General features: G+C 35.7%; 1 protein-coding gene across 2 annotated transcripts in view; it reads right to left on the reverse strand.

Moving 5' to 3' along the window:
- LOC111050407 (LHFPL tetraspan subfamily member 6 protein) overlaps positions 1-27263 on the reverse strand; it is a 328211-nt gene that overhangs the window by 13236 nt on the left and 287712 nt on the right. For both annotated transcript variants that reach the window (XM_039434315.1, XM_039434316.1), the window contains exon 6: positions 9964-10062. In XM_039434315.1, coding sequence (XP_039290249.1) covers positions 9964-10062 — 99 coding nt within the window. The remainder of the gene's footprint in view (positions 1-9963; positions 10063-27263) is intronic.

The following is a 27263-nucleotide window of genomic DNA, read 5'->3' on the forward strand; positions in this document are numbered from 1 at the left end:
TACTATTCTTAAAACACCTACCCATCTTTCAACGACTCTTGTTTCAAAAGGAATATTTTTGTATGAGATTATATATGAAATGAGAATTTATATATTACAGAAGGAATATTTTATGACATTTGAAGTGAGAAACGTTGAAGCCTTGATGTGAGATGAGAGCGGGCAGCGAAACACCGACGGGAGCACAACAATAATTTCAATCATTCAATCAAGGCTTTGAAATTGACCCGCTCTCATCGCCGTTCTATATCCTACTGTTAAGAGTATAAAATCTATTAAAGAACTGATATACTCAAATCAAGCTCCCAATCTCACTTCTGGTTGTGATTATCCAAGGTTTGATTTGATGCACGTTCTCTACTGGTTTTGCTTTATGGTTATATCTGTTGTATGCTTCCTACAACATTTTGTACTATGATCTAATCTGTTTTTTATTCTTGATATTTCCCAAAACTCTTCACCAACTTGCAAGATGTACCTTACTCCACCTATACTTCATCCTCCACACCCAATCAATAACTACCTTCGTTCAACTTGCAAGAAATTGGGAATGAGCAGAAGAATCGAAGCTTAAAATTTGCATGCTGATAACACAGAAATTAATATTCAATTCCATTTCAATCATGAGCACATCACAGACTTTCTCTTCGCATCCTTATTCTTTTTATTCTTCTTTTACTTCTTCTTCTTCTTCTTCTTCTTCTTCTTCTTCTTCTCCTTCTCCTCCTTCTACTTCTTCTTCTCCTCCTCCTCCTTCTCCTCCCCCCTTCTCCTCCTCCTCCTCCTCTTCTTCTTCCCCTCCTCCTCCTCCTCTTCCTCCTCCTCCATCTTCTTCTTCTTTGTCCCCTCTATCGCTAAACAAGAGAGCAGCGGCGGCTGAAAAATTCTCTGATGGCCTATTTGCTCTACAACCTCTCTCCAATTACCTCTTTTTCTTCTTCTTCTTCTTCACCATCTTATTCTACTGCCATATCCATCAAGTGAAAACGAAGGAAGCAAGGCCCACTGCAATGCAATGGGGCAATGGGGCAATGGAATTGGACTGTAGGCCTGCTATAGCACACGGATCCAATCTAATCAAAACATAGCATAGTCCCACTCTTTTTGTCTGATGCGTTCTCTGAAAAAAAGCAAGACAATTGGATCAACATCTTTCCATCCACTGTACGATTCTCTTTGTTGGATTCACCTCATCATCTTCTTGCACCTTCTCCAACACCATCCTCATTCTTCTCTTGTTTCTCCAATTATTTTCAATCCTCTCCTCCTTTTTCTCCTCATCCTCATGTTGCTCCTCCTTTTCCTGAGCTCCTCACTTCCACTTCTCCCCCCTCTCCACCTCCTACTCCTCATTCTCCTCCTCCTCCTCTTCCTCCTCATGCTCCCCCTTCTCCTTCTCATCCTTCTCCACCTACTCCTTCTTCTCCTCTCCTTCCTCACCCTTATCATCCCATTCTCATTATCACCACTTTCTCCTCCTGTTTCTTCTCATATCCCCCCTTCCTCCTCTCGTCATCGTTATTCTCCTCCTTTACTCCATTATCTACTCCTCTAATTCCTCCCCCTCCATGACCATCACTACTTCCTCACGCACTCCTCATCTTCCTTTCCCTCTCCCTTATCATCCTCATCTTCTCTCATTCCTCCTCTGCTTCTGGTGTTTCTTCTAATCATCCCCCTTTATGTCACCTTTTTCGTCTTCCTTCTCCTTCACAATATTACCTACTCCTCAACTTCCCCAAACATCATAGCCACCACTACTCCACCACTCCTCCTCCTCCTCCATGTACTTCACTACTCCACGACTTCCCCTCTCTCCATCATCTTCACTTCTCCTTCTCATCATCATCATACCATTCCACCTATCTTCTCCCCAATTTACTATTCCTCCTCTTCCTCTCCGCATTCCTATTCCTCCTCTACCATCTTTCCTCTTTATTCTTCTCCTCTTCCATATTATCTCCCTCCTATTCTTTACAGACGATATTTTTGACTTTCTCCTCTTCCTCCTCCACTTTTTTCCTTCTTATTCATCTACTCCTCCTCTTTTTATCTGTCCCCAACTCCTCTTCCTCCAATTAACCTCTTTAACCCTAAGTTTTTGCTCTTGCCCCAAAAAACAAGTTCTCTCTTTATGAGCACTCCTCACTCACTCCCTCTCATTCCTGCAGCTCATTCTCCGACTCGACTCATGCTCTTTCTCATTCTTCGCCTCTCACTCTTCCATCTCCTCCCCATTAACCTCTTCAACCCCAGAATCTTGTCCTTATAAAAAAGCGAGCAACCCATTCCGTAGCTTTCGTCTATAAGCTGGCTTTCTAAGAATGCATCCCTTCAGTTTATTGGATTGGATTCAAGAACAATGCTCTTGGCTTTATAGTGGGATTCACTCAAATCTGTCAGTCTTCTTTATAGATAACACCATTGCTACTCATTCTATCAATGCTGACAGTTTGAAGTGGATGTAGTTCTAGTATGGCACGGCTTTTACAGAGAAAGACACTCACTAGTCACTACTCGCTGGTTTTCTTACTCCAGCTTGAAATAGGTTTACTTCACATTCCAGTACTCCAGTATTTCAATGATACAAAATTTGTAGCATCTCAATCTACACAACTCAATTGCTCATGAATTCGTCCTATTCTCATTCCAATTTCAATGGAAATGAAAGATTCACTAGTGTTTTGTGAAAGTTTTCTCATTCTTATGGCGAATGAAATGAGTAAAAAGTAAATTTGTGAGTAGAGATTGTGTTTGGTCGATTCATGGATTGGAGTATTTGAGTTCTGTCTTGTTGGAATTGAAGTATTTTAGTATTTTAGTCTGACATTTCGAGACTGTAAACAAGTGAGTCTCGAGCTTGAATTTTTTGAGAACTCACTCTGCCTGTGAACACACAACAAGTGTACACATCCTCATTATATCCCACTTCCCAGTACTTCTTGTCACATTTGTCCACTTGTTATACTATACACTTATATATCCACACTTATATTTGTTTATCCTTGAAAAACTTGTGAAAAATCTACTATAAACTGACTATACTGACAATATAAATAATCGTAGCCTATATGCTTATTGTAATCAACATGTGTCTAAATAAACTCCTTATTAAAATTCATTTTAAAGTCTAAATTTATTTTAAATAAACTCCTCTGGTCGTTTTGTACCCTTGATCATATATATTATCATTATTATAATACTTCATTTATGTTTTTGATCATTCCTATTCCAACAAGTCACGTGACTTGGCTTACCACAGAAAGAATGGTCGACTCTAAACAGAATTGGAACCAAACTCAGTCGATGTGCTGACTTGTTGTATAAATAGGGCAAAATACCATCACCCTCCTGTGAGTGTGAAGAAAGGCAAACGATTGATCACAAAAGAGTGCAACCCAATCACGACCTTTAGAGAAGGAACAGAAGAAGATTTCTTGATGGCAAATCAATAACTTGTCAAAATGGACTCGATATGTATTTGAGTAACCATTTATGTTTATTTCATATCTTGAGACAAGGGATTATTCCCATATTATGATCCTGAAGAAGTGAAGATGGAAATGGATACTGATTGATGTCTTGGAAGCCATACGCTAAATAAATGAATCACTTGAACTAACTATAAATTTTTATTCATTATTTTTTAAACCTTGAAACGAATATATAAGGCTTGAGATAGAAACCTTCATGTCCAAAAACATCTTCATAAGAGTCACCTTGTAAACACATCAAAATATCATGGACCTGATACATTTCTTGAACCACAGTACATTTTATATGTAGTCATTACAACACAGTACAGGATTGGATAAACAGAGACAGAGAACAAAGACTGAACTCAAATCAATTCAACAATAAGTAATGAACTTACTATTACTATCACTACTCAACCAACACGTTACAACAGATGAGTATCGAAGACAATAATAAGCCAACATAATCAATACAACACCCATTTCAAGTTTCCAACAATTCTATAGTACAGTATTTGATTTTCTTGGATTTTTTACATTTGTTATCAAAATCCAAAATGAGAAGCTGCTCATATTCTCTATTCGTACCATTTATTACTTCAGGTTTAATAGAATTGTATTTTCAGTAAGGCCTATTAGTTTCTCACATCTATTTGTTTATCCTTGAAAGAGCGTACTTCACTCGAGGTTTCAAAGTCTGGTGACTCCTACAATAAGACACTAATTACTTGGTATTGTAGTATACCAATTACCCGCCATATTATTGTAGGTCTCCTCTTGGTACAGTAACGAGACGACAACGTTGTCAAAGTCAATTACTCGACTCAAAACTTTCAACTAATGACGGATGAAAATCAAATTGACGGTCTTGTTAGTTGTTCGATGTTGCATTCATATTGCACGCTCCACTTCAAACTGTCAGCATTGGTTGAGGGAAAAGTATTCATGTCATTTATGAGGAATGCTGACAGTTTGGAGTGATAGTTGTTGTTTCTGTTGGAGTTGGTGCTTCGCAAGTTGCACACAGGGTGAGTCAGCTTCACTCGAGACTGGCAGCATTAATGGAATAGGAAGCGTAGGTGTTATATTTATGGGGGATTGAGACAGTTTGGAGTGAATGTGGACTGAGCTGAGCAGTGGGAATGCCATGCCATGCCAAAATACAATTTCCATATTGAGTCGGGTCTCAGGTCTCAGCTGACTCGCGCTTTGTTGATAGATCATTGTCAAGTCTGCTGCATACATCAAACTTGGCCGGCAACAACTGGCTGGAGATAGTGAAAGGGTGAGAGAGAAGAAGGAAGAGAGAGTGAGAACTGAGAGGTTTGAGAGATATGGACGGTGGAGGGGGTGGTGAGTAAGAAATTGTGAGATCAGAATAGAATATGCGATCTCATACAGATGCTGGGTGTATAAAGCTTTACATTCTACTGCACTATATAGTTTAGTTTGATTTTTGTGACATATGAAGCAGTAAAATTGAGCAGAGTTCGCACAGCATGTGACACGCCAGAATTTCATAATCTTACATTTTAAAACAATGTTTGGAGAGCCCAGTCAAAAAAAATCAATTACAAGCTTAACAAAATAGATATCAGTAGAAATAAAAATTAACTAAATATTAGTAGGCTGCGGTGAGAAAAAATATATTACTGCTGATAGTAGGTTGATAATAGAGCATTACAATGCTTTGATATGTATAATAGTTTAGACAGTTCTGAATTGACAATGGAGTGTTTTCTAAGAGTTCCAACAATCTAAAACGAACATGCTGATTATAGATACTGGACGAGTGGACAGTACCAGAAATATTAATATGATGATGGAAAGTATAAGATGATAGATGTTATGTAACTATTATTCCATTATTTTCTTCATGATGGCAATCAATTGTCTTGGATCATTCGTTCATACCGACTTAGCTTCATGTCCATTTCAGATTGAACGAGTATTTTTCCAAACCAGCAAAGAATTATTTAATATAATCCCACTTAATATATCTTACTATGTTTAGCTTATATTCATTTTTGGACGAAAATTGAACTAGAATCTTTTACAGTAGAAACATAACCTATTTTTTGGACATTTTATTAATTTATCAAAATTTGGGAATGGAATAGATTTGGGCCAAGCCTGTTGTTCCTTCCTAATCATATTTATATGATTTGTGATTATGTCCACGAATAAATGATAAATGATCTTGCGCAGTGCAGAGAGCTATAAGATTAAATTCAATCTAACAAGATTCACAATTCCAATTTATTTTATTGGTTGTAGGCCAAGATAATAATGACCAATCAAAGTTAGATTATCTTTTCAAATATCTGAAAGCTCATAATGGAAGAATTATAATACTAAAAAAATATTTCAAAGACTTTCCAACTTAGTATAACTCGATTTCATTGAAAGCTAAAAGATTCAATTTTCTGATCTACACATAATACATACCTAAAAAATGAATGATCTACCCAAAATATTTATATGCAAAATAATAACATCCCACTTCATCAAAGAACACATTTTCCATGAGAATCAGACCAAAGGCTTTCATGAAATCTTCGGCTAAGAAAGTTGATCTTAATTAAGGGAGGGCGTATTTTCTGATAGAAATGAAAGCATTCCACTATATCAGAAAACAGATTCTTCTCTACATTGAATATTCATAACATGAGATTATATCACTATTTCAAAGCTTAAGTAGAAGGCGAAAAATTTATTGACTTTAAAGTGGAACCATAGCTCACTCAAAATATTAAGATTCCAAGGAATATCCTAACCAATTCATCAAATAACCAATTCTCATGAAGTTCAAACACGGAGAACAAGACCGTGTTTCTGAGGAGCATCATTTCATTATTATCTGTGCAAGATATCCATTCTTATCAGTGCAAGATAAAGAGATCCATATTTAAAAATACCAATTTGAATTCTTACACGATTTATTAATCCTTCAATGCTTTGTTTTTGGGGTCTATTAGTTGATGAGTGTTTTTCAACCTGTAATGTTGTTTAATTCTCTCATTGCTATGGTTCAATTGTATGGCCGTCTCTTGTCTCAGCTAATGACATGGATAACTCGTTATAGATCAGCCAACGATCAATCATGACTACACTAATATCTCCTATTGCTTGATATTCCACTGCTAGTTCATCCGAGATTGATTCTTGATAATAATATTATTGTCCAGAACTATTAGGTTTAGAAAAATATTTCAATGAGAACCCTAAATAGGTAGCTGTGAAAACTTGAAGCTGCTCTATTCAATGAAAAATAGCACCTTATAAAATAAAAAACATCCATCAAATAGCAACGTTTTCATAGAGATACATAGCCATGAACAACGGCCCTTAAAGTTTAAGGGCCCTATGTTCTTAAGCTTTAGAACAGTTTTCACAAATCTCACCACAGATCAAAGCAGTGTTTGCTAGAATGGTAGTCTATTGGCCGAGAGAGGCTTTCATGACAAACAAATTGAGAATAATAACATACCATTCCATCAAAGAACAACTTCTCAATAAAGATCAGTCACTAACAATACGGGCCTACTGCTTCAATATTATCTTTGAAATTTCATACCAACTTGAAAGCAGTGTACAAAATAACATAGCAAAGCTATCCAATCGATAAGAACCGGGCCGACATAAGAAACTTGATCTCGAAAAGGGATTCCGCGGATCTAAATCAAGGGGAAGGGAAAAAAGAGCCCCTGAAAAGGGTTTTCAAAAATGGAGAACTGTAGATGGGCACACGGAGTGATAATCGAGTTGGAAAGAACTAACAGACGAGAAAAACTGAGACGCGGCTTCCAATTTCGAAAATGGTGGATTTAAGGAGTGGTGATGGCTGGGGGAGTTTTCCGACTGCGAGTCAGTTTGGTAGAGGGGGGGGAGCTCTATAGCCGGTGAAATTAGTTGGCAAATGAGCTTCAAAGAATACAATTACTTTCTCATTGCGTTAATAATGAGTTGAAAGAGGCCCGCTTCCTTTGAAAGTTCAGTAAGATTCACTGCATACTGTCAGCATTATTGGACGGAAAGTATTAATGTTATCTGTAAGGAATGCTGACATTTGAAAGTGAATCTCAGACAACACTTTCAATAAAGTTCTGGGCCCATCTTGGCTGAAGCGACTCCATTGAGATTGATGATCAGCAACTCTCCCACTACAAGTTGCTGTATGAACTCCAATTACACAGAGTGATTCGAAAATAAATTGACTTTTTAGGCGCTTCATAGCGTCTCAAGGCCAGTATGAACAAGTAATTAAAGTTGTGGAGCCGGCAACTTTATTGGAATAGAATGTATCTTTATGTATTTTGAAGTGGGTTTCAGTTTTGAAACTTCATAATTATTTGTGAATGGCAATACTGTTTTTTTTTCTTTTATGATTTTTCATAGCAAATAGTTGAAGTCTAATAAGCTATTCTAGTTAAATTGATAATTGACTCGAATATTGTTTGTGAGGGTGAAATCCATTGATTCAGTCTTCTATATTGGTCAGAGATTCGATTAAGGGTTATTTTTCACATCAAAGGATACAGTATTCTGCTTTAGCTCTCCCATTTGAACACCCTAGTACTAAACTAATTGGTGTGGTTTTCTCTGTTGAAGTCTTCTTATTCTATGCACGTTGAGCAGCTGGATTGCTTCCACGTCCATGAAGTCTTTCTTCACGTTTTTCTGCAAATCTTTGGATTTCACTGATGACTGTCGCCACTCCCAGATCGCGGTGTATAGACCAGAGTTCCTGATGTACCAAGGAGCGTCTACACAGCCTCTGAGTACTTTATTCTGGAAGCGCTGGATGATGTCAACATTGCATGGTACAACCCCAGAGTTGAATTACGAAGGTCCACACCGGCTCAAGAGTTTTGCTTGTAGGGATTGACAACTTGGATGTCCTCCCAAGTAGCCAGTACATTTTCTTGAATTTTATGCCAAGTTGTTCTCTTTTCTTCTTCACATGCTCCTTCCACCTAAGCTTTGCATCCAGCGTCATGTCTAGATACTTTGCAGTGTTGGAGTAGGGTACAATATCCCTATTGAGTGTTATGGGGATATATTAAACTCGTGACATCTGTTGTATTATGATTGAGGTTTTTTGAATACATACTGTGTATTATTATGTTATAGAACAACTAGTTCAAATAAACGAAGCAATTTCTTGAATCCATCAATTGCAAAATTATTGAGTGTCCTTATATGAAGTAATTGACGATAGAGAATGAATTCTACTCATTATTTAGAAGATAGGAGAACGATTGTCAATCTCAATGTGAATGAAATCATCTTCACTCTCCAGTTTTCACTATACCTAAATCTATTAACTGTTAGTGTATAGTAATAATTAAACTACTCTCCCAAAATACTGTAAAACGTTTTCTCCAGAAGAGGATTTTTTGATAGCGTTTTCTGATGCAGAAACTTTAAGTAAACTATTAACTTTATAGTAAACTACTTCACTGCAGTGTTGAAGAAGTAGTCCAGAGAAAAATCAACTGTCTTTCTTCTAGTAGAGTAGCCCACGCTGGTATCAGTTGCAGAACTTAAATTGAGTGGAAGAATGAGTATTCCTCGGTGACTATCAAATATTTTTCTGCATCATAAACCGTTATTTATGTACAAACTTTAGTTCACTCTGTTTTTGTTTACACTTCTATAACCTACTCACACTAACATATACCCACAAACACTCACACAAACTCCCCAAAACATACACCAACACCCTCAAAATACACTCACACACGCGCATGGGAGTCCGAAACTTTTGTTACACTTTTACTTGAGCAAAGTGAAAACTTTTTCCGGGTCCTGGTAGGATGAATGCGTTCATAATAACACTGGTCGACCCTTTTTTTGCAGCTGCGTTGAAGAATAGAGTGGAGAAGAGTTTTACTCTATCAGCGGGTTCGTTTATCAGGGTGATATTGTGGGGTTCTGGTTGAGAAATTGGACGGTTCTTGATGCATTCCATGAATGATAGTTTCATTAGAATGGAAATTCTTCTGATTGATATAAAATTCAATCCAAACATAGGAGAATTGACTCAACGGTGTGCTTCATATGATAACTCAGATTAGATAAATGACGCGTTTCCGGTTCTATTTTCGTATCTGCTTAATTGGAATGTTGAATTTAAGCTTGAATTGATGAAACGTTTGAATTGGAACAGTATAAGAAACTGCTTTACCAGCCTTACCAGTTACAATATAATAGTCTCATCAATCCGGCCTCTTATAGGAGCAGGATGAGAAACTAACTTATTAGCCTACATCTAAAACTTTTTTATATATTCCAAATACAATACGATCCAATCCATTAATTTTTATTGTAGAAGGATATGGAACTTACACCTTCTTACTCGCTCCAATAACAATGCATTCCAAATCTAGTATAATTCGGCTATGACGATGTTATTGGAAGAGATCACAGTAATCACAGTAGCAGTGTTACTGTATAGAGAAATAGAAGATAGCTTGTCGCTCACCTAATCGATAGACGTGTGAAGCGTTGCCACAGCAATCTCTGACTTCTCTGTTGTCCCAGCCCACTGGGTATACTGCTCCTCCACCACACACCAATACAGCTGCAACAATCAAATTATTTGATATAATTAAAATAAATAATAGTGAAAATATTGAAAGATTAATCAGTTCAAGGCCAGCTACTAACGTTACGTTTCACGTGATATGTTCGACTGTCTTGCGAACAGTCATCTATAATGCGAGTTCTGTAATGCGAGAGAACATCTGCACAACTGCTTGGGAAGCAGGAAACTAGGGGAAACCCCTTTATGTTTTGGACTGTACAGCTTAAAATGTCCTGGGAAGCGAAACGTTTGTGACTGTCCTAAGGACAACCCCTTGTCCGAAGGCTGAAAAATACACATGGATTTATAAAATTTTCATCTACTACTTCGGAATATTTATTCATATTATGTTTGTAGTGTCTGCTTTTTTAGTGAGGAGCTCAGGCCTGTTCGTGAGAAATGAGATGTGAAATGAGAAATGAGTGAAAGTAAAACTTCAGTTGGGTTCTGAGCTACCGGAAATTGATTTCTCAACTCAAAAAATATCATATCGAGGAGTTGTCATCCTTATAACGGGAGTAGCAGACGCATTTATCTTATCTAATCGATTGCTCATCAGCGTGACTATTGCTTCCCAATAACGTGCCATAGTAACTATTATTATCAGGAGATTTCTGGTTTTCATTCTTGATGGATTGTACAGATTTCTGTGTATATCTTGTAAAAACATATTTTGAATAGTTCTGTTATCAAAATCATTGAATGGAAAGAATTTATAGGTCTCATGCAAACAGCTGTATTGCTATCGCTAGATACGATGTCAACAAACTCAAGATTAGATAATAACGGTTATCCAGGCTACAGTTTTGAACAGCCAAAAGAACAAAGCAAAAAGAAAATATTATTGCTATTTATTTAATAATATACAATAATAATTTCTGAGGTTAGGTTCTTTGGTACTTACTAGTCGGCCACCTAAATAATTGGTCGAGCCGTATAAATTGAGAATTAGCCAGACACCTGTGGCAAATTTAGTTGCATACAAATAGCATTCGCTTAAACTGTGATCAGAGTGTTAGTAACAAGCATGGCATGTCAATTTAAAAGAAAAAGCGTTCTAGAAAATACAAAAATATTTATTATGTCATACGAGCATGGACAACATGTATAAAATAAATAAAAAATATTAAGGAAATGGGATATACCTTACTCAGCGCATGAATACATTTGTAATTTTAGAATACGCCAATCAAAATACAGTAACTGACCGGCGGTAAAAGCAAGTTGATTCTAAATATACATATATTTATTATATAAACGATAGGAATTTGTAAACTATACAGTACCCAGATTTATGTAACAGATACAAAATGAATAATTAAAACAATAATATTTGCTCTTTATGCGGTAACCTAGCAGATTAACACGGACTACATTGAATCATTTTATTGCGTTGTAGTGAGGCTAGGGATAGCACCAATCAGAGTGGATATTTAAATTATATGCAAATTCAAAAATACGGGAGTATGGTCGTGAAAAGAATAGGGGTAGATCTAAGCCCACTTGCTTGCTAGAGGTCACCGGGAACAGCCACCAATTAATAGAGCACAAGATCCCTTTTTAATATTTGCACATTTTAGTATCTAAGTTAAAATTTATAAATTAATTGTATTAAACTCAGTGAAGTTGCATTATAACAGAAGTCATTAATCAAACAATCCCCTAGAAGGAAACGACAGCAGCCCACCAGGAAGGCCTTGGACATCGAAACTAATCCGGAGCACCATCAAAATTGTGATTTCGACACGTGAGTTATTCATTGAAAAATAATATGAGAGGGCCCTCAGTGCTTCGAATTATCATAATCTATAAAAGATAGCTTGACGAAAGGGTGTTTAAATAATATCAAAAACGTGTGCAAGTAATAAACGTAAAGGGAATAATTTTTAAGAAACGTTTATGAGACTCACTATCAAATATGCACAGAGGGAATATTTATTGATATTTGATTTATTATAATTTATGCTCATTCATATATCTTTTGTCAGTAACTTATTAGATTTTCGCAAAGCTCATGTTCATAAGATAAATTGATTCATCTAATTTCGACCAGAGATCTAAAATTTTAAATATTAATATTAAATATTAAAAATTTCATTTATTTATATCAATTTGGAAAGAAGATTCATAAAGTTTTATTCGACAAGCAACAGCAAGTCGATAACTAAGCTGTATAATTCAAAAGTATATATTTGCTGATTAAAGAAGCACATGGTAATATTTCGTGCTAAAAAACAAAGCTATGAGCTACCTGTGATATTTTTTGATATATATCTATTCACATATTATTTTTATATTTGTTGCTCTATATTTTTTATTTATTGCTTGTTGATGTTTTCATGTAATTACATGTTTATGTTCATTGAATGGTGTGCTTTTCATTTATTATCCTATCTCCATGCATGACCAATCTTGTTATATTCTATTTTATTATTATTATTGACCTATTATTAAAATTATCAACCAACTGTATTCTTCACCGAATAAGTTGGATAAATCAGCGATATACAGCAGTGATTGTTAAATGTTTGGAAATAATACGTTCCCGAGATTTATGTAAATTATCCAGTACCAACACATCTGATTTGAAGAAACTTAAAGGTCATAGTATTAAGTTGCAGCAATATAAATTTATAGAATTTATAAGGTATTCTGATAGAGTATTGCCTTTGATTCCGCTCGGTATCATTTTTCATTGCTGACCACTTTGGCGAATGGTGGCGGGTGGCGTTAGTGGCGGTACCGCATTGTCTAGTACGATAATCAGAGCCCTTATATCGGTCTATCTCTACTGCATCTATATTTGTGGAGTACACCAAATCAGTCACAAAAACTGTGAACTGTTAAAGCGGCCGACGTTTGCAGCCAGCGAAAGCAGAGAGTTGCTTGAGCTCCTAGGAGAGCCGGTTAGAAATTAGTACTATTGCTCTTTCAGGAATCACAAAAAATATTATACATATTCAAAATCTTTGCTCTACCGACTGCGGCCAAGCAGGGCACATGTTATAGAAAAAATAACGTTACAATCTTATTCTGTATTGTATATCTTTTCCAACTGAACAAGATGAACAATAATTATTAATACTTTATTCCAATCCATGAAAACAAGGAACAAGAATCAAATGAGTAATAGATACTGAATACTAAATCTTGGTAAGTTGTGGCTGAATTATTATTTAGAAATGTAGACATATCATACTCTTAACCATTATTATAAAAAAAAGCTAGTTCGACTTTACATACAAAAAAAATATTGAGAACGTTTTGATAATATAACTTGTGAGGCTGGAAAGCTCACTCAAAATGCCGGTGTTTTCTGTTAGCTGTGGAAAGTCAAGAGAAACAGCTCACCAATTAATAGAGCACAAGATCCCTTTTAATATTAGCACATTTTAGTATCTAAGTTAAAATTTATAAATTAATTGTATTAAACTCAGTGAAGTTGCATTATAACAGAAGTCATTAATCAAACAATCCCCTAGAAGGAAACGACAGCAGCCCACCGGGAAGCCTGGACATCGAAACTAATCCGGAGCACCATCAAAATTGTGATTTCGACACGTGAGTTATTCATTGAAAAATAATATGAGAGGGCCCTCAGTGCTTCGAATTATCATCTATATATATAAAAATGTTATGTTGGTTTGTGTGTAATGCAAAAACTCCAAAAGTACTGGACCGATTGAGTTGAAATTTTAACATGATATAAAATCCGCATCAAGGATGGTTTTTATCTACTTTTTACAATTTTCAGGGGCGCTACGCTCGCCCGAAAATTTTTAACTTTTTTGTTTATGGATTTTTCCGATTTTTGACTTCACATTCGGGGTCAGCTCGCGAAAATAAGTCGATTAAAAAAAAAAATTGACCGGGCTCGCAGGGTGGCCCGGGGGGAGGGGGTGAAACTTTGGCCATTTTTGGCCAGATTTGAGCTGAGCGCTGCTGCAATCAAAGTGCAAAATCTGACCGCTAGATAGCGCGCATGTTTCAAAACGCAGCTTCAACAGGTTCGTGAGATATAGAGTACTGGTAAACTACACTCTTGATTACCGTATGTTTTCCGGTACAATTATTGGATTTCAATTACTTTCGCAATTCAGAACAAAGAAAGCATACCGATGCTTTTTTTTCACATGGACAACTGTATGTTGCGTGTTCCCGAGTCGGCAAACCAGATAGTCTTTATATTTACGCAGACAGTGGAAAAACAAAAAATATTGTATATAAACAAGTATTGCAAAATTAAACTTATATGAAATGTATTCTTTGTTTTTTCTCATTTCTCAACCATTCGCAAACAGAGAGTGAGAATAGGGAAAAATCTGAGTGCAGAAGAAGGCCTTCCTGTAAAATTCGGCGTGCCACAAGGAACAGTTCTTGGTCCGATACTGTACCTCATCTTTGCCAATGAGTTGTGCTCACTCGACATTGGTGGCAAGATTATTGTCTTTGCCGACGACACAGCTGTGATATTTCAAGGCAACAACTGGAACGAGACTTTCATAACCGCTGAATTAGGCATGGAAAAAATTACACTTTGGCTCCACAGTAATATCCTGACTCTCAATTCATCAAAATAAATTTCTAGCATTTTCACTGACGGACTCCAAAAAACCTGTACGAAATACAATCAAGTTACATCACTGCAAAATAAATCGCATAGACTGCAATTGTCCATCAGTAGAACGAACAGATAATATAAAATATTTAGGAGTTATAATAGACGACTTACTTTGGTGGGACAAACACATCATACAGCAAACAACAAAACTCAGGAAACTGGTTTACAGTTTCATTCAACTCCGACAGATACTCACACTGGATACGTTAAAAATTGTATATCACGCATTGGTAGAGTCAATAGCAAGATATGGAATCCTGGCATGGGGAGCTACGTATTTCTGCCATATCAATCCTGTTTTTAAAGTCCAGAAACTCATCCTCAGAATAATGGGACAGAAACATCCACTCTACCCTTCAGATTCTCTATATGAAGAGCTCCAACTACTGAGCATCCGACAAATTTACATTCACAAATTACTCACATTCATCAGGAAAAACCCGCAGTTCTTTCTCAACATGGACCACACCCACAGCACGCGAAGAAGGAATATTGATCTAGCAGTCCCCAGGATGACAACAACTGCCGCCCAGAGAACAGTCACATACTTAGGACCGAAGATTTACAACAGGCTGCCAATGGACATCAAGGAAATGGTACTGGTTAATATATTTAAAGCAAAAACAAAAACTTGGATAATTGAAAATAGAATAAATTATAGTGAAGACCTTATTACAAACTAGATATTATGAATATTATTAATTCATTTTTTTATCAATCCTTTTAAGAGACTATTCTCAAATATTTTTTTCTTTTAGAATCTAATTATTTTCCATCAATAATTTTCTATTTTATATATAGGTATTCATTTACTCATTTTAATTTCTTTTTTCTAAAAATTTTGCTTTTTTTCATTTTATTTCTCACATAAACATTATTTTTCCTTTTAGTTTTGTAATTGCACAATAAACCAGATTTAACAGCTCACATAACACAGATGTTCATAATTTATTTAACAAGCATAATATTTGTGGTTTCCCAACACATATTTTATATATAGTGGGGGCCACAGAAAAAAAAAATAAAATAAACATTCAATCACAATGTGCCACTGCGAAGCGTGGCAGGGTACAGCTAGTCTATATATATAAAAATGTTATGTTGGTTTGTGTGTAATGCAAAAACTCCAAAAGTACTGGACCGATTGAGTTGAAATTTTAACATGATATAAAATCCGCATCAAGGATGGTTTTATCTACTTTTTACAATTTTCAGGGGCGCTACGCTCGCCCGAAAATTTTTAACTTTTTGTTTATGGATTTTTCCGATTTTTGACTTCACATTCGGGGTCAGCTCGCGAAAATAAGTCGATTAAAAAAAAAATAACTGACCGGGCTCGCAGGGTGGCCCGGGGGGAGGGGGTGAAACTTTGGCCATTTTTGGCCAGATTTGAGCTGAGCGCTGCTGCAATCAAAGTGCAAAATCTGACCGCTAGATAGCGCGCATGTTTCAAAACGCAGCTTCAACAGGTTCGTGAGATATAGAGTACCGGTAAACTACACTCTTGATTACCGTATGTTTTCCGGTACAATTATTGGATTTCAATTACTTTCGCAATTCAGAACAAAGAAAGCATACCGATGCTTTTTTTTCGATAATAAATTCGTGTTTCAGTGCAAATAATCGTGTTATACAATAATATTTTACATATATATTTACAATAATATATTACACATAACACAGATGTTCATAATTTATTTAACAAGCATAATATTTGTGGTTTCCCAACCACATATTTTATATATAGTGGGGGCCACAGAAAAAAAAAATAAACATTCAATCACAATGTGCCACTGCGAAGCGTGGCAGGGTACAGCTAGTAATCTATAAAAGATAGCTCGACGAAAGGGTGTTTAAATAATATCAAAAACGTGTGCAAGTAATAAACGTAAAGGGAATAATTTTTAAGAAACGTTTATGAGACTCACTATCAAATATGCACAGAGGGAATATTTATTGATATTTGATTTATTATAATTTATGCTCATTCATATATCTTTTGTCAGTAACTTATTAGATTTTCGCAAAGCTCATGTTCATAAGATAAATTGATTCATCTAATTTCGACCAGAGATCTAAAATTTTAAATATTAAAAATTTCATTTATTTATATCAATTTGGAAAGAAGATTCATAAAGTTTTATTCGACAAGCAACAGCAAGCCGATAACTAAGCTGTATAATTCAAAAGTATATATTTGCTGATTAAAGAAGCACATGGTAATATTTCGTGCTAAAAAACAAAGCTATGAGCTACCTGTGATATTTTTTGATATATATCTATTCACATATTATTTTTATATTTGTTGCTCTATATTTTTTATTTATTGCTTGTTGATGTTTTCATGTAATTACATGTTTATGTTCATTGAATGGTGTGCTTTTCATTTATTATCCTATCTCCATGCATGACCAATCTTGTTATATTGAGAGATACTGAATACTCAATCTTGGTAAGTTGTGGCTGAATTATTATTTAGAAATGTACACATAACATACTCTTAACCATTATTATAAAGAAAAGTTAGTTCGACTTTACATACAAAAAAAAATATTGAGAACGTTTTGATAATATAACTTGTGAGGCTGGAAAGCTCACTCAAATTGCCGGTGTTTTCTGTTAGCTGTGGAAAGTCAAGAGAAACAGCTCAACAGTTCAAGCTACATTGAGTTATTAATTATTGCAAGTATCCTTGCATACAATAAACAATCCAGCTTATTTGTCATTGTGATTCGTAATTGATTGATTGCATGCAATAATGTAATCATTATTAGTCTAATAATCTAGCTGATAGCTGATTCGTCTACTGTATTGATGAGTTACTACAAATATCTTGCTATCAATATTATCATTCTGTTATGTCCGCAAAGAGAAGGAGCCAGAGAGTCAATTTTGTTGGCTTACAAATTTATCTGTGTAATAGTACAAAGAACATATTCATTCAAAATTTGAAATTGATGGGATCATTCGAGATTTATCTTAGAATATACAAACCCACAAATGGATAATGACTTGAGGTTCTTGTAAAAAGTGAGAGATTGTTACGCTCGTTCAATTATTCTTCAGTGCTGGGTTGAAACTCTTTCAGGACAGCTTGATAGATGAAGTTCTGGTCTGGTCAATACTGCTCCATACCACATAGCCCAGACTATTTCAAGACTTGATGTGGACAAAACACTCAGAAACTAACCCCATTCTTTCAGAATAGTTCAAATCTAGCTGTCAAACTAGTGACAGTGCCCCCCCCCACCTAATGAGAACAACAATGTTCCAGACTCTGCTTTCTCTCGATAGGAAGTTTTCTCGACCACTCAGTTGCTACCCAACTCTTCAAAACTCAGAATTTCTCTTTTCCTCACACGCCCTCACCATCACACTCTCTCTCTCGCACAATTTCTCTCTTATTTTCTCACATGATCTCTCACGCTTCTTTACCGGTTTCTTTATTCGTTTTGACTGCTTTCACACAAAGTTTGAGTCTTTTCGCACATTTTGTTGGACACATCTTCACGTCCAACAGTTGACTGGATTATCTTTTTTCCTACCATATATTCTTTTCCCATCTTTTTCTACTTCTTCCTCTTGTTCTTCCTCTTTCTCTCCTTCTTTTTCATTCACACTCATAAGTCTTTACTTAGTATTAGGATGATATGTATATAAAATGAAAATATTCATAAATACAATCTTACCTGATGATTAGGGAAAACACGTGTAAGGGTTTGTCAACAATGAAGCTCATTTTCCAACTGAAATTGCACTCCAGTTCACCACAAAACTGTGGGGAAATGTGGATTTACGAGGGAGAAGAAAAAACCGACGCAGAAAACATGAAACTGAGCTTTTGGTGATGACTGGAACAAGCTCAGTAATAACCATCATGCTCCAATTTTGTAATGGCATCAACACACAACACTGTTACTCTCATACACTGTTTTCAGTTTTTTCCCCATCTTGAATCTTCTCTCTACATTCTCCCATGCCTTATCGTTTCTCCCTTCCTATATTTCACTCCTCTCTCGATTTGTATAATGCGAAGGTTTCTCCTCTCTCACGCTAGAATGTCGATCACCTGACTTAATTTCCATTCAGGAAAGATTGATAATGAGGGGGCAGCGAATAAGAGAGAAGAAGATGGAGAAGAAGGAGGAGTAGAAGAAAAAACGAAGAAGAAGAGCTTGCAGAACAAGCAGAAGAATTGGAAAGAATAAAATTTTGATAAAGTTGATGAGAATTACATTGATTCATCCAGATAACAACTGATCTATGAACTTATATTCATAATAGTCGACAATTTTTGTTTTTGTTGGAATGTGATTTAAGATTTTTGAATTATCAATTATTATTATTATTAGTCGATGATGAATTCAATGAATTTCAAGATGGAGAAGTACGCCAGTATGGAGAATTGAGATCATGAGAGGTAATTAACAATTGATAAATAAATATAATTATACTTGGAGAAGAGATAGTGAAACATGAAATCGAAAGTAAGAAAGTGGATTGGGTGAGAAATGGTAAGGAGGAAGAGTAGGAGGAGGAGACAAAGGAGGTGGAGGAGGAGAAAGGAAAGAAAATGAGTGAAAACAATAAAAAAGTAGAAGAGAAAATTTATGCTAAGATAATGAGGTTGAAAAGAAAGAGAGAAATAAATTAAAAGGTAGCAATAAGAAGAGAAAAAGAAAGACACATACGACCAAGGAAGAATTGAAGGTACAAAAGTTGAAGTTGTGTGTGTATGTGGTGAAACGGAAGTGAGAACAAGATTAGCCTGATGGAATGAGAAAAGAAAAGTGATGATCAGTTGGAATGAGGTTATGATGGTGGAAGGGAAGAGTGTTATAAGAGGAGATGGGGTAGAAAGAGAAGCAGAAGAAAAATGAAGGAAGAGAAGGTGAATAAGAAGAAAGGAAGAAGAAGTAGGAGGATACATGGAAGTAGAGCAGAAAGAAAAGTGTCCCTGATGGATAGCTTCCCCCTCCTTGCAGCACCCACTAATTCTGTTGGGTGAAATTTTCTCGGCGACTGGCGTAGCTTCCGTTTCGGTCCGTAGCCGAGGGTGACGTCGGCATTCGTCACTGTCTCGCATTCACTCACTCTGTCTCTCACACATCCTCACTCTCTCTCTCTCTCTCTCTCGCTCTCTCTCTCTCACTTACTCTCTCACTCGCTCCACTAGACAATTACCAGCTACTACTTTGGTGATATTCCTTGGGGGTGGGGATGATGTCATAAAACCTCACCACAATTTGGACAAAGTAAATTTTCTTGTAGATGATGGAAAGTTCTGTGGATGATTTAGTTTCTGGGAGTTTTCAGATAAGATTAGGTTTTGTAATGAGATATCGATATTTTTGGTAGTATTGTTAGATACCCTCTCTCCGCTTCTCTTCTCCCTTGATTCTTCTTCTTCCAATGTCAAAATTTATGAATATTCTTAGTTGATAAATTAATGTGATGAGATGATTTAGTTCCAGGAATGTTCTGTGGCTTGTCAGACATCGATATTCATGTCACTTCCAGTAATTCCTCTTAATATCATTATCATGACCAGTTTTATTACATCCAGTTGGGAAGTGATAGAATGATTAATTTGATGGGAGTTTCTACTTATCATGCCCTACATAATACCAAAGGTAAGTATTGATTTGCATACAATACAAAATCCTTAGATAGTATTGAGGTAGATAGTATTGAGGTAGATAGTATTGTTTTTTTTTCAAAAAAAAAAATAAGGTGGCACAATCTTGAGATTTCTATAGGCCTGCGCTACAAGGTCTCATATCTTTTCAAATTCCTTCCCTGAATACACTTATAAGCACCATGATTGTAATAAGTCTCGCTTCTGGCAAATAGCAGAAGATTCACCAAATTTTCGAGTGTAATGAATTATGTAACTTTTCTATTACGATTTTCTTGGAATAATTCAGAAGAATTCCTTACAAATTATACTGGATAGTCATTCATAAGGTACATCAACTGGCATCAGTTGTTGATAAGAACGATATTCTAACTATCAATGTATGAATAAGTAAATCAGTGTCTTTTCTTGAAGACGACTCGCAGAGGCACAACATCATCTTTAAAATTGAAATTTACTCCAATTTTAGTGTAAATTGCAGTTAATTTTACATAGATTAATTTATGTTTAATTAACATCTTTTATATTAACTTAAACCTGTATGGTAAAGTATACCCGCAACACTATATTATGATGAACTATTGACATAATATAAGCATACTAAAGCATTATATTCGCGATTGAGTATGCTCTGAATGCAATGCATAATACGCTTGTGGATGGTAGGCCTATTGAGCCTTGGTAAGATTGGTAAGGATGGTGACAATAAGTTATCGATATTATTTTCGTAGGTTGTGGAATACTATATTATTACGTACTTATTATTTGCGTTTCCTGATATATTTGACTGTTTAAATTAAATTCAATGAGCTCAATTATCAAAATAAGAGGTCGAAAGTGGTAACAATTCCTACAGGTTGAGAGTATCAGAAAGAAAAGAGAGATTACAGAGCCCTTGAAAGGACAGAAAGCTGGAAGGGCTGAGAACTGAGTAGCTTGCAGAAGAGGTACTTCAAACTTGAAAGTCTCTTAATTTCGTTCATTAATTTCTGTCTGAGGACTACTTGTTACTGAGTTGTTCTTAATTGGTGGGAGAGGGGATTTGTACAGGAAGAATGGAAAAGGAGAAACAAGAGGAAGGAGAAGAAAGTGAGAGTGAAGAGTAGGAGGGAAATGATGGATAGAGAAGGAGAATATGGAGCAACAAGACTAGCAACATAGTAAGCGGTTCATTACTTACTGGAATACGTACACTTTCTAGTCAATGTACAATGTAGAAAATATAACGGAGACAGGAGACCAACCTGTTAACGAGCATTACACAGTACGAGTGTAATAACTAAGTATATTACAATGAACATTGCAACGTAATCTGGAAATTCAATTCATGCATGAATGAAAATGCAGATAAAATGTACTTTTCCCTCCATTTGTTTGAAATTGCAATACGAGATTTGTTGAAATCGGATAAAGGTATGATATTAATTTATGAATGTTTCCGGTTTGTTCATTTCTATAGAATAGTTTCGTGAAGTGTTTCTTCAATGTGTGAGATGTTCAGCTGATACTTGATTACACCTTACATTTTTGTTCAAGAGATATTTCTTCATTCATGCTACGTTACGGTACTGCTTCAATGCATAATACTTCAGCGTACAGTGTACGAGAGTTTAAAACAAGTAAACCCACTAATCTGAAGTGTACTTAAAGCACTTGATTGCTCTACAACTAGAACGAAATTCATCATGAAATCAGAATTCTTTTCATCTTTTAGTTGATGATAGATCTTAGGTCTTACTCTACGTGGCATATCTATACATTTGACTCCCATACAGCACACTGTAGCAGTACGTTCAACACAATTCACTGCTTCTAGCGTCGATTCTGTGTTATTTGATCAATTTAGTACAGATATTGACGAAATCAGAGATAAAGGCCAGTAAAAAAATAGTGTTAACAGTTAAGTAAATCATTGTTTGCCGGTATATCATCGGCTATTCATGGCATATTAAAAGAGACTGAACATTGTTATTACTTCCTCAGTTATTTATAGTGAATGAAAAAGACTAAGAAATTGTCAAAAAATCACAGATTAATTCTGTTTTATTCTTTCAAATTCAAATTAATAAATTTCTCAGTCTTCTTCATTCAATATGAATAATTACCACAATATCAACTTCTCAACTACACAAAAAGTTATTTATAGTTTTTAATATACTGTGAGAATGGACGTGACCTCCAATAATTAATGGAGGTGGACTGAGTCAGTTTTTCGTGGAAACCGGGCTACCAAATGAAAACTGCCGAATGATTAGTCGATTTTTCCGGACGGAAAGTTAATTGCATTCGACAGAGCTCGACTGGGAAAGTATACTGAGGAGGAGAAGAGGGAGAAGGAAGAGACAATATATAGCAATGAAGATAAAATGAATGAGGAGGATAAAAAAATAGAAGAGATAAGTGGTAAATAAGGATAATGGAGGAAATGAGATGAGAACGATGAGGACTAAAAGGTAAACAAGGGTGAGAAGAAAAGGAGGGATGAGCTGAAATCGACAAAAGAGGAGTGGGAAAAATCTACGATAGAAAAAATGAGGATAAGCAAAATGTGAGAGTGAGGTAAGATGAGTCGGATAAGGAGATAGGAAGGTGAAGGAAAATATATGAGGATGAAAATGAGGAGTTATAAGAAGACGATTATGGGAAATGTGTGATTTAAAGATGTTGATACAAGAATTTGGGTGAGGATGAGTAGGAGAAATATAGTAAAGTAAGAAGGAGGATGAGCAAACGTGAGTGTGAGGTGAGATGAGTCGGAGAAGGAAATGAGAAAGTATTGGAAGAAAGATAAAAAAGATAATGAAAAATTATAAGAAGAAGATTATGAGAAAGATGTGAGGTATGATGGTGATGAGGAAGAAGTGAAATTTCCAGTGTTATCGAGGTGAAGGTTACTATTAGTAATTTCAGTGCTCAATGAACCGAGCGAAAGTATTGAAAATGGCAAGAGAGAGAAAGAAGATTCAGAATAAAATTGGTAGAGAGAATTTCGAAATGGAACTCCGAAATTGAAAATATTTTGCCGGAGCGGTCTTCACAGTGACGGTAAAGAATTCTGCTGAATTATCTAGGATTTAATAAGACAAGTTTCCCCTGAATTAAGGTTGCCTCCAATGTTTCTCTTTCTCTCACCTCCCAGCTCTCTCTTCGTCACCTCCTCTCACTCTCTCTCTCTTTCTCCCACTAACATAAAAGAGAATTCTTAATAACTGAGACGAAGCTGATTAGACTGAAGCCGCCGAAATTTCTAATTATCCTAATCTTGGTGGAGGTTTTGAATGGATTCGGCGGGTCAATATTGGTTTTAATCTTGCAAAATGAATCAGATTTCGAGATATTAATTTCGCAATATTAGTGGGTCAAGGACTCCAAGAGCTTCTGAGGAAATCCGAAGATTGGTGGAGAATTTTATTTTTTTCAAGGTAGCTTCTTGAGGTAGCTTCATTTGTCAAATGAATGAGTTCTGTATCATAAGGAATCCGTCATAATAAGATATCATAAAGAGTGTTTGCCGTTTCGTTTTCTGAAAAATATTACTAATTGATTGTAGAGAATTAAAAAACAAATAATACAGTACTACAGTACCTACATATTATGTTACAGTTGCTTTATTTCCCAGACATGACTGAGTTTATCTCCCATATGATATTGTATCTTCACAAATGAAATAAGTGAATATCCTGTTCCACGTTCAAATACAATTCCTATCTTATACACGCCAATGAACATTCAAGTATTGCTCCACAATAAATTATTCTCTCCGATTTATTCAGCTCCAAATAAAAAGTAGCCATCTGCCCCTTGTAACTCTCTGCACATGTCGAGTAAACAAAGCTGATTTTCCGGAATTTTCCAGCCGTCCACACATTTTCCGGCTTGTCATATTCAGTTTATTTCGCTCCGCTGAATTCTCCGATCACATCATTTGACATTTGATACCACGTTCTCCTCGGAAAACTTTTCCCCACACGACAAAACAATGGAATTAATATGATATTATATATCAGGAATAAACTTTATTTGATAACATATAAGGAAAACAGACTCGTGTTTCTCACTAACTTGGTCAAGAGTGATTGAAATATGGGATCAAGTGCAGTGGATTGATAAATGTTATATTCTTATCTGAATCGGAGATAAAACAAGAATAGAAATGGTAAAGAGGGAGAGGAGGGCATGAGAGGAGAGGAGGATAAGAGTTTGAAACTATGAGAGGGACATTAATATATGACAATAAAAAGAGTAGCATAGAAACAATGAGAAAATACCAAAATTATAATTTGAAATTTAGGACGTGAAAAGTCAATCATATCAATTAGAAGTTCTAAAAAGAAATGATGTCTGAGGTATGGGATGAAACAGAATATTTGAAGAATAAAATGGAATCATATTGGAAAAGATTCCTTCATTTATGAAGATGACAACATTATCCTAGCCTATACAGTATTTTTTTTCTTGTAATTTGACTGCAATCTAACATTTTGGTTAATGAACAGTTCAGTTCTAGCTTAAATTAATAGGTTAAAGTTTGACACTAAAGGGGTATATCACTCCTTCACAGTCTAAGTGAGCAATGCTCATGCACTGTTACTTTCAGTATGACTCACTAACAGACAACACTATGCCACATTCACACGAGATCAGTAGGATTCTTCCTTTCCAGTCTCCTGACTGTAGTCGAGTTGTCAATGAGGTGTAGAGCAGTGATTGATAATCACTAATATTCAATGACTATTAACAATGTATAAAATGAAATACTATTGAACTATTCAAAAGAAGATGAAACTTGAATCACGACTATAGTTATGATGATATCCAGTTGTATCTAAATAAATCTGCGGAGATCAGACACAGAAAATTATTGTCCATGGGGGAGGATGGATAGACAATTACATCAACAATACTTATCGAGAAAAAGAGAGAGAAGAAAGGACTTCAAAAGAAAGGAAAAAGAGAAGAAAAAAATGATATTTTTAGTCGCATTCATGTGAAATTGTCAATATTCTTTGAATGAAGCTTTAAATTCATGAGGAATGCTGACAGTTTCATGTGAATCACACTATAGAAGAAGTGGACTAGTTTGTAGGGGTTCACTCTTGTGGCAAATCATAGACCACAAGAAAAAGAGAGGGAGCAAGTGAGTGAGAGTGACTGAAGACTTGTAGTTCTGGGATCTCCAACTGTCCACCAGGGAGAAGAAAAAATACAGACTGAAGAAGAAACTTTCCACACACACAAAATGGTGGTCTCAAGTCTCTTATTCCTATTCTCTTATAGTCTTCTCTTTCCACCTCTTCCTTCTTAGCCTTCTCTTTCATCATTCCAAACCGCACACAACTCAGTTTCATCTCATCTCCTAAACTTTTCTTCGTCAAATTGTCAATTGCCTATAACTTCTATGGTTGTTGGTCAGAATAAAGGTGGAATAAGAAGAACAAGAGGAAGAACAAGAGGATGAAAAGAAGGAGAGGAAGAAGAATTCTAAGTTGACCAATTCCCCTGATCCCTTGTTCAAAAGGATACAAGTTCTGGGATAGCGTCTTTCCTATAATACGTCTACACACTAACCGTAAATACGTAAATTATAACTCGTGAAAACCTATATTACTCATATCATCTAGTAGCATCAAAGCGGCCCAAACACCTGCATTATTCTCGTACAATATTGTACCATGGTATCCATAAATCCAATACAATTTGGTATCCATAATATCATTAGTTACCAAGAAGATAAAAAGTATAAGTAATACTTATGCATAGTGGCATAGTAGTACTTGAGCTATATTTTCTCTATGCTTTTACCACAAAAGACTCAGATCTGTGCTTATATGTAACAACAGGCCACACAACTGTTGCAAACATGTCATAGACACGGGTGACATTCACTTCATCTAGATTTCAGTTTATCTCTCAAAACACGTTCTTTTCCACGCATTTCACAACAAAAGAGATGCGGAAGAAAAGTAGTGAAGAACAGAAAACGTGCGTGAAAAGTTTTGGCAAAACATACTCAACTTGGTAACACTGGAGAATGCTCAGGGACTTGCAAGAATGGACAAAGTTCTATCGCTCAAGTATGTACTCAAGTCCCCCTCCACTTGACTACTGGAGACAAAGGCTACACTTGAAAAAGTCCAAGAAGGTGGCTTCGAATGTATTAAGTCCTAAGTCCTTCTTGGAGAATGAGATCGATTTGATAAAGTGTTGGTCATACCATACCCCAAATTCATTTATTTTCCAAAAAATATATGCTGAACATTAACAAATGGAACAACAATCATATATCGTGCTAGAATCAGGGCAATCATTTATTCGCATCTAGTACATTGGCCTACATCTGGTTTTCTAGAAAGATATCTCAGTAAATAATACCTCATATATAAGCCAACCCATACCTTGATCAAACTTCTTATCTGTTGCAATTTATTGGAAATTGTTATTGGAAACTTCTATAGCCAACTCCTTATAAAGTGATACGAAGAAATGAGTTTTATTTGTAGGGAAAAGATTCTATTCAATTTCCTGTATTGTGGCAAAGGAATCGACTCGAATAGGCTAGAATAAGCCAGCGTTGGTCAAATATTTACACAGCAAGCAGAGAACTGAGCGATATTAGAGCGGCTCAAGTGTTGCAGCTGACCAGCATAAAGAGACTCACTTCAACTGTCAGTAGTCCTTCCAAATATCATAGACTCTTCCCATTCATTCAAAACTGACTGTAAAGAGTGAATCTTCCAATAGTGACCTGCAGTGAGTTTCACTTTCAATAGTCAGCATTCCTTATAAATAACTCCGATAATTCTCATGCAGCCAATGCTGGGAGTGTATCTCACTGTAGAAGATAGCTTTCATTTGATACTTTTGAGAACAACAATGAGAAAATAGTCAAGATTATTTTCTTTCTTCGGTCTTCGTTCTCAGGATGTGGGAGAGTGTGTG

The sequence above is a fragment of the Nilaparvata lugens genome, chromosome 8 (genome assembly GCF_014356525.2).
Source record: "Nilaparvata lugens isolate BPH chromosome 8, ASM1435652v1, whole genome shotgun sequence".
In the NCBI taxonomy this organism is placed as follows: domain Eukaryota; kingdom Metazoa; phylum Arthropoda; class Insecta; order Hemiptera; family Delphacidae; genus Nilaparvata; species Nilaparvata lugens.